The sequence below is a fragment of the Nansenia antarctica genome, assembly GCF_963989245.1.
Source record: "Nansenia antarctica genome assembly, chromosome: 19".
NCBI lineage: Eukaryota > Metazoa > Chordata > Actinopteri > Argentiniformes > Microstomatidae > Nansenia > Nansenia antarctica.
This window is the reverse complement of record NC_137692.1, coordinates 2283684-2293559: the sequence shown is the minus strand read 5'-3', so window position 1 is coordinate 2293559 and position 9876 is coordinate 2283684. Positions and strand designations below refer to the sequence as shown.

Sequence of the window (9876 nt, the reverse complement as noted above, 5' to 3'; positions counted from 1 at the left end):
ATGAATAAATATACTGTACAACTAGAACAAGAACATGTAAAGTGCAAGGTACAATGATCAGCAGTTATTGAGAAGGGCTATGGCAGGATATATATCAATATAAAAAGTCAATATATGTGCATGGATGGCAATAATGATATGTAAGGCAAGGCAAGGCAAGTTTATTTGTACAGCACATTTCATACAACAGGGGCAATTCAAAGTGCTTTACATACATTATTTTAAAATACAGCAAGAGGAGCATAGTAAGAAAATAAAAATGACAATGAATAAAAGCAAATATAAGAAGTAAATAGATAAAACATGTAATAAGACAATAGTCATAAAAAAGACATTGATGGAAGTGTTTGTGTTTATTCATAACTGCTGCAAAACATGAATGTTTTTAGCTTAGATTTCAATATTTTAAGGGTTTGGACCTGTTTGATTTGGTTGATGTACAGTCAAAATGTGATGTACAGGACAAGGGCGAAGATATGTACAGTCAACAAGGGCGATGGATATCAATACAATATGTACAGTTAGGATATATGTTCAAATATAATATGTGAGAGCTCATGTTTTGATTTATTTTACACAATGCAAAATATAATTCACGTTATTCCATTTCCCCCGGAAATCAAATTGCATGGAAAAGTCTCTTTTACACACACTCTAAGCTTCTTTTTTTCTTCTTTTTATGAGCACATTAAGAAAAAGACTGCAACTTTATTATGGGTGAATATTTCTTGCAATATTCTATTTGACTGTAGTTTGCATACAGCAGCCAAAAAGCTGTTCTAGAGGAAAGCTACAGTCCATCTCATTGAATAACCCAACTGTTGGCTATAGAGAGTAAAGACCACCTCATAAGATGTCCTTACTTCTGTACTTCAAATCACTCTTGTCTAATGCTATATAAAAGTGTATTCATTTTTTGTTGTACATATAGGAACAGATACAAACATACGACCACATTGAATAAACAGCCATTCCATGTGTTGCACCATACAGGCGTGTGTAGTGTACAGCACAGGGGGTAGAACTAAGATTTCCATTTCAAAGCGTTTCTCCAGTTTCATCCTTCTGCCAGCGGAGTCGGGGTTGCGCATTTCTCCAGTTTGTGTGTGTACGCATGGGTCCCAGTGTGCGTGGACTGACTTATATAGCCAATACAATATACAGCCTCTCATTCACCCATTCACACACACATTCACATACCATTGGTGGCAAGCTAGTAGCTACCATGCAAGGCGCCAGCCCGCTCACTGGGAGCAATTTGAGGTTCATTGTCTTTCCCAAGGACACCTCGACTTGTGGCCAGCAGGGGCTCGAACCGCCGATCTGCCAACCTTGCGATCATTAGACACCGACTCTACCTCCTGAGACACAGCCTCTACCTCCTGAGACACAGCCTCTACCTCCTGAGACACAGCCTCTACCTCCTGAGACACAACCGCCCTCAGTGTGCGTGGAGAACCGAACATTTTCACGGCAACTTAGTTTTTTATTAATCTCAAAATTGCTGTAAAAGTCACTTACACACGTTTTTAGCTGTAGGCACGCTTTATAAATGACGCCCCAGACCCTGTCACATATTTATTCATTCTAGTGTTTTGGTTAGCATGTCGGCAACCAATCAAAATGTTCGGACTTTTATGTCGAAACACAGAACTACCCTAACTCTATTTATTTTTTTATTTTTTTATTAGTTTTTCTGATTTTATCCCTTTTTCACCCAATTTGGTATCCAATTGCACCCAACCTAGTATCCAATTATCCCCTGCCTATTGCGTAGGATCCGCCGCACGACCCCGTGGCCGGCAGCCCCAGAGGAGATAGCCAGGCAGACTAGCTGTCTGGCTCCTCGAGCCCGACACCGTTATTCCAGCACCAGACGGGGGCGGTGTTGCGCGACGGATCCTTGTGCGGAAATTGTCCTATACCCCCCTTGGGAGCGGCCGCTCAATATGCCGCTCCCTGTGGGCCCCGGCCATATCCGGGTCTGGCGAGACCGGGATTCGATCCCAGTCCCCGGTGGGCAGCTTGTACTAGAGGCTAATGCTTAGACCGCTGCGCCACCGCAGGGCTAAACCCTAACCCTATTTCAACGTTGTTGAGAATCACAACACAAACTCGTCAATCCAAAATACTGCTACTACTACTAGGTCGTCCTCGGACGAGCCCTCCATCGGCGCTTCCAGTCATCCCGATCTTCCATACATCTGGCTAGCTCCCTGATCCTCCATACATCTGGCTAGCTCCCTGGTCCTCCATACATCTGGCTAGCTCCCTGGTCCTCCATACATCTGACTAGCTCCCTGGTCCTCCATACATCTGGCTAGCTCCCTGGTCCTCCATACATCTGGCTAGCTCCCTGGTCCTCCATACATCTGGCTAGCTCCCTGGTCCTCCATACATCTGGCTAGCTCCCTGGTCCTCCATACATCCGGCTAGCTCCCTGATCTTCCATACATCTGGTTAGCTCGCCGGTACTTTCCGCTCCCGTATCTTTCTTGAGTAACGTCCACGTATGTTAGTGTGGGACGCCCTCGTGACCGATGCCCGTGTGTGTTGGCTCCCACAGCACCAGTTTGCTGGCTGGCAGCTCCTGGTGTCTCTGGATGTGACCTGCCAGCCTCATTCTCCTGAATATAAATACTGCAACGCAATGGATTGGGTGAGTAATCCCCCACTGTGGTGTTGCGCAGTATGCTGTCACAGTGGAAACACCTGTCAAAGAGGTGTGAGAGGCAAGCCTTTCTCTCCGGTTTAATTGGGCAGCTCCTTGAGGCTCTTTCAGGCTGCCTTGGCAATGATCAGACTGTGGCAGGGGGAGACGAAGAGTAGTGGAGTTGAAAATTACACAGGAAGGCAGGAAGTGAAGTCAAGGAGTTGTAGAGAGTGTCTTTATGAACCCACTGGCAGGCCTCTTCAAACTGACATGCTGCTCTATTGAGAACCCTTTCTACCATAACGCTAGTCATTTCTACCATAACACTAGTCATTTCTACCATAACACTAGTCACTTCTACCATAACACTAGTCACTTCTACCATAACACTAGTCATTTCTACCATAACACTAGTCACTTCTACCATAACACTAGTAATTTCTACCATAACACTAGTCATTTCTACCATAACACTAGTAATTTCTACCATAACACTAGTCATTTCTACCATAACACTAGTCACTTCTACCATAACACTAGTCATTTCTACCATAACACTAGTCACTTCTACCATAACACTAGTCATTACTACCATAACATTAGTCACTTCTGCCATAACACTATCATTACTACCATAACACTAGTCACTTCTACCATAACACTATCATTACTACCATAACACTAGTCACTTCTACCATAACACTAGTCACTTCTACCATAACACTAGTCATTACTACCATAACACTAGTCACTTCTACCATAACACTAGTCATTTCTACCATAACACTAGTCATTACTACCATAACACTAGTCATTACTACCATAACACTAGTCACTTCTACCATAACACTAGTCACTTCTACCATAACACTAGTCATTACTACCATAACACTAGTCATTTCTACCATAACACTATCATTACTACCATAACACTAGTCATTACTACCATAACACTAGTCATTTCACCGCAAGCCCTAGTGTAGCACTGCTCATTTTTACCTTAATTTTAATATACGTAATTCTAGGGCTTTTTTTTTTTTTACCAGTCATCCACAATATCCCCATGTAGAAATATAGAATATACGTATATATACATGTAGAAATCTATATTTGACGTGATTTTCTGCATGTAGAATGAGACAAGCTTGACATTGAACTTATCAAGAAGAAGTGATGTTTGACCTTAATCATGGACTCAGCAATTTCCCTTCTGGGTTTGGCAATGTTTAGATATAATCCGATAATGAAGTGTAGGACTTTTCTCTATTGCATGGAAAATGCTTAAATACTCTGCCAAAACCAATATCGCTTGGTTCAGATATTATTTAACCTTTTTGACACGCTTTTCATACTGCTGCTCTGCCTTCTGCAAAAAAAACATTGCGTGGTACCTAATAACACTCTCTCGGTTCTATTCACAACTGACAAGTTTTATATTGTATATAAGCAGCATGCATGATGTATGGTTAGAAACTGAAAATGACCTTCATCCCCTTGTGTGAACAGTCTGTGGTGGCCGTGAAGAGTGTGGTTTCAGGCTATGGTTGCTATGGTTATTTCAGCAGCAAGGGGGAGGACAGTCAGAGATCAAGAGTGTTTCTATTGATGATAATAATAATAATAATAATAATAATAATAATAATAATAATAATAATAATAATAATATTGTCTCATAGTCTGACACCTGTCTCAGTGTCTCATAGTGTGATGTGAGATGTACAGTACAGCACTTCTCACTTCCTGGGATCGACGGTTTACAGATGGAGTAAATAAACTAAAGACCAGTGCCAGCAGGACTAGGGGAGATAACACTAGAACAGCCATACCATACCACTTACCTGTGAGTAACGAAAAATGTTCTATCTTTGCACTCGATCAAATTTCAGGACCCTCCTTTCATGACTTCTCCTAGATATGTGCGTTCTACCCACCCCAGTATCCTTACATTTTCAAAATCACACCGGGATAAGCTAGTATGAAGCTATGTTGGTGTTTTTCTGTGTAGGAAGCAGGCTAATTAAGTGGCCAACTAGTGGTCGTTGTGTGTAAATAGCAGCTTGAGCATTGTAAAGAGTTTTTTTAGTAGTTAAAAAAGGCACAGCTGTTCTACTCTAGTGTTAAATCAATTACCGTCAATTACTGAAATAATGAATAAAATAATATGTATAGGAATGAAATAGAATGAATTATAACAGTGACAAGTGTGACTCATCTGACCAGAGAGACTGAAACACAAAAAAACACTAAAACCGTCTACTGACACGTGGGTGTGAGAGTTGCAGCCCTACATGACTGCTAGAGGCTCATTATGTAGATGATTATTTAGCAAACAGAGTACCTACACGGCCATATATAGCACTGACAGATGCACTGAGATGGTAGAAGAACTACTTCATGGTGTAAGCTTACGTTAAAAGTTAGAAAAAGCAATAAAGGAACATTATTTCTCTTGGTGAACGGGCCGCTGAACAGACAGCGGGTTCAGTCTCTGGTGTAATGGACGCCTGGCAGAGAACGTCTCCTCTGTAAACCACATGGCTGCTCTCTATTTCCTGGATGAGCGAACAGCTTCCTCCCTCGTCCAGGTACCAAACAAGCAACCTCTGGAGGGAAACGTGTGTCATTCAGTGATGTAGGATATCTTGTTGGGGTTTACTTGGAGATCACTGTGGTCTTCTAAAGGTTCAAAACAGAACAAACTAAATCTGACACGTGATGAGTACAGTGGTACTTTAGCATACCTTTCATAGACCATTTAAAAGCGTTTATCAATTAATGAATCAATGTTTTCAATCAATATTGTAAAATAGACATAATTGCTAGACAATGAATTAGTAACAGTAATTTGCAAGTGACATTAATCAATGTAAATGGCAAACCATCATACTCACTTCATTCTCAAACGAACATATTATGTACATTCAATGAGAGAGTGTGATTGTTAGCTAGAACCGCCATGAGGGGTCTTTTGACCCCTGTGAGTAAAGAAAAGTGTTATATCTTTGCACTCAATACATTTCAGGACCCTCCTTTCATGACTTGTCCTAGATATGTGCGTTCTACCACCCAGTATCCTTACATTTTCAAAACCACATCAGGATAAGCTAGTATGAAGCTATTTTGCAGTTTTTCTGTGTAGGAAGCAGGCTAATTTACAAGCGGACAACTAGTGGTCGTTGTGTGTAAGTAGCAGCTTGAGCATTGTACTACTCTTTTAGTAGGTAAAAAAGGCACAGCTGTTCTAGTGTTAATTAGTGAATGAGAGAGAGTGATTGTTAGAATGGATGTGCACATGTCAAAGACATAGATGTCCTGTCTCCTATGTTTCCAGAGGGTTTGTTGTGTTGCAGGATAATCCTAGCAGGCCACACATTGTGGTTGTTTGAGCTGTGTGGAACTGCTACACTGATAAGCCACCCTAGTGGAAAATAAATTAATACCTAGCTTTGGCACCACACAACAATACAGGCTCAGTGTGTGTGTGTGTGTGTGTGTGTGTGTGTGTGTGTGTGTGTGTGTTGTGTGTGTGTGTGTGTGTGTGTGTGTGTTTTTGTGTGTGTGTGCTTGCGTTTGTGTGTGTTTGTGTGTGTGTGTGTGTGTGTGTGTGTGTGTGTGTATGATACCATGGTAACTAATCCTATTGACTATTTACTGAGAACTAGATCCATTATTCAAGTATTTCATCTCAAACCTGAATACATGTTTCAGTATCCATGTCTCAGGGTCAACAGTATACAAGCCTCTTTATAATGAAAGTCAATAATGTCCTCCAGATTGTTGTCGAATTGCACTTATAAGTACAAAGCGCTGTGGAGATAATGGAGGTTTATTACATAACGATCCATAAGCCTCTAAATTGTGATGTGTTATAATGGACAGAATCCACTAGAAAAATAAGGCTGAGAAATTGTAATGTTGAGCAAAGGCCAATGCACACGGCGTGCGATTTCGTCGCACCGCCGAATTCGATTCCATTGTTTTGAATGAGACAATGCACACGGCGTGCGATGCGATAATTGTCGCACGACAACATTCGATTCTCAATTCACGCCACCGAAGTCAACAACACGGCCCATCTCATATGGGATTACAAGACACCTATATTACATAATAATAACAATCGAGCATGTAGGCACAATATGCCCGGTTGTATCTTGTAGAAATAGTGGAAGCAAGGCAAGCAATATTGGTAGAGCCTATTGTAATCAGCCTGCCTGGTCCGACTTTGGTGGTGTGAATTGAGAATCGAATGTTGTCGTGCGACAAAATCGCACGCCGTGTGCATTGGCCTTAAGTCACACTACACAGTTAGACATTGTCAAAGACAACTGGGGTTAGTTAGTTAGTTAGTTAGTTAGTTTTTATTTGACAATCATGAAATGTACATAAAAAGGTATTATTATCAATGCGTCCTACACTTACATGGGCTGTCGAGGAATGAGCACACAATAAAATCCTAGCACTTATTTCCGTCGTGATCCTCTGGAATGTGATGTGAAGACAAGGTCCAGTGACGTCCCTCTGAGAAGCACTGCACAAGCTACCCCACAGAACAACATACATCTGCGTCTGACTTCTATGTCTGTTGACTCCAGGACACTGTGCAGCCTGATGTCATCTTTACAAATGACATCTTACGTAAAGGTCACGGCCAGGTCCCTCTAATGTCCGGGGAGATAACAACAATGCAATCCCAAAACCTGTGTCAGTTTCAAATACAGCTTCTACAAGACTTCACACAAAGGTAGAAACATCAACACTGTAGAATGGAACCAAAACAACACTAAACATTTCTCATGTCTCAGGAGGAGCAGTTAAGGTGTAGCCTGTAGACCCATCTCTTCAGGCTACACCTTAACTGCTCCTCCTCCTGAGACACCTACTACCCCCCCAGCACTGTGTCTCCTGAGACATCTACTACCCCCCAGCACTGTGTCTCCTGAGACATCTACTACCACCCAGCACTGTGTCTCCTGAGACATCTACTACCACCCAGCACTGTGTCTCCTGAGACATCTACTACCCCCCAGCACTGTGTCTCCTGAGACATCTACTACCCCCCAGCACTGTGTCTCCTGAGACATCTACTACCCCCCAGCACTGTGTCTCCTGAGACATCTACTACCCCCCAGCACTGTGTCTCCTGAGACACCTACTACCCCCCAGCACTGTGTCTCCTGAGACATCTACTACCCCCCAGCACTGTGTCTCCTGAGACACCCTGCTTTTCCCCTATACTGTGTCTCCTAAGACTTCTACTGCCCCCCTTGTACTGTTTCTCCAGGGTCTAAAAAAAATAAAAAATTATAATAATTTCCTGACGACTGCCAGTGGCCCCTGGCCTGAGCTAATTACTCTTCCTGCTAGAACTGGTGAATTGACGATTCACTTCCAAATCAAATCAAACGTATCGATTGTAAGTCGCTTTGGAATAAGGTCGTCTGCTAAATGCCCAAAAATGTGAATGGAAATCTAAACATGTCTAATGCTGCTGTCTTCTCTTCACTGATATCTAGGAAAGAGAAAGATCTCTGCAGTGGTGGTAGACCTGACCAATGACTCTAAAGTCCCTCTGCCCCCCCCCCCCCCCTCTCTCTCTGTGTGTGTGGGTGTGTGTGTCCCAGGAGGGCAACCGGAGGAGGATGACTGGTAAGATTCAGACCAGCAACGTGACCAACAAGAATGACCCGCGGTCCATCAACGCCAGAGTGTTCATCGGTAACCTCAACACCGCCATCGTCAAGAAGTCCGACATCGAGGTGATTTTCGCCAAGTACGGCAAGATCGTGGGCTGCTCCGTGCACAAGGGCTACGCGTTCGTCCAGTACGTCAGCGAGAGGAACGCACGTGGCGCCGTGGCGGGAGAGAACGCCCGCGTCATCGCCGGACAGCCGCTCGGTGAGTCTTTACTTCTCCTTGGTTTTTTAGATTTAAAAAAAATGTGTTGCGATTTTGTTACCGCTTACTGGCTTCATATTTACAGGAAATGGTCTTGCAGGTATTCTCTCTCTCTCTCTCTCTCTCTCTCTCTCTCTCTCTCTCTCTCTCTCTCTCTCTCTCTCTCTCTCTCTCTCTCTCTCTCTCTCTGTCTGTCTGTCTGTCATGTCTCTCTGTCTCTGTCTCTCTCTGTCTCTCTCTCTCTGCCTCTCTCTCTCTCTCTCTCTCTCTCTCTCTCTCTCTCTCTCTCTCTCTCTCTCTCTCTCTCTCTCTCTCTCTCTCTCTCTCTACCATTTACCACCTTATAATAGACTCGGTGAGTCTTTAGTTTTCCTTCATTTTTGATTTTTTGGAATTGCAATTTTGATCGATGTTACCAGAGCCAGATGCGGGGCGCAGGAGGTAGAGCCGGGGTCTAATGATCGCAAGGTTGGCAGATCCCCGTTTGAACCCCGGCTGGGCACATGTCGAAGTGTCCTTGGGCAAGACACTGATCCCCAAATTGCTCCCAATGAGCGGGCCGGCGCCTTGCATGGTAGCTTGCCGCCATTGGTGTGTGAATGTGTGAATGAGAGGCCGTTGTAAAGCTTTGGTCTAAGGAGCTGTCCACTTACTGCATTCATATTTACAGGAAATGGTCTTGCAAGTGTAGTTGATCTTACCACCTTATCATATGTTTTCGAAAATATTCCTTCTGTGCATAAAATAATGTCTGTGTGTGTAATATTTTGTCAATGGAAACAGCAAGAGTTTTGAAACATACAGCAAGCACTCTTTTTTGTTTTATGAATCCTTTATTTAACCAGGGTAGTCATCTTGAGACAGTAGCCTCGTTGTCAAATGAGCCCTGGCCAAGAAAAGCAGCACTTAGTTAAACAAAGACACCACATACAGTATAAAAAACTACAATATACAACATAAAATAACAACAAACACGCAACAGAAACAGTGAGCAGATACAGGCTATAAAAAGAGAACCTAAGCACATTCACATGTATAATTCAAAATCTCTGTAACACACAGTTTAAAATCAGAGAGTGGGATGAACATGCTAAGTTTCTTTTTCTAAGTTTCTTTTTCTGAAGTACATTCCAAGTTGAAGGAGCATTGTAGCAGAATGCAGTTTTACCAAATTCAGATCTGAGATTTGGCACATTAAAAAGAATGTCAGCAAGCACTCTGTTGGCATAGTGGAGTGTTACCTCAAGGAGCATAATGCCTTCAGTGTATTTTAGTCTTGTTTAGTCACATGGCTGTCTCTGCTCACTGTGCTGTTTTGGGGAGAA

General features: G+C 42.8%; 1 protein-coding gene across 1 annotated transcript in view; it reads left to right on the top strand.

The window, feature by feature from the left end:
* Window positions 1-8295: 8295 nt before the first annotated feature.
* The window catches only part of ralyl (RALY RNA binding protein like), a gene marked incomplete at both ends in the record, with an annotated part of 76047 nt that continues 74466 nt past the window's right edge, over window positions 8296-9876 (top strand). The window contains one exon of the mRNA XM_080549118.1: window positions 8296-8551. Within this exon, the coding sequence (XP_080405244.1) occupies window positions 8296-8551 (256 nt within the window). The remainder of the gene's footprint in view (window positions 8552-9876) is intronic.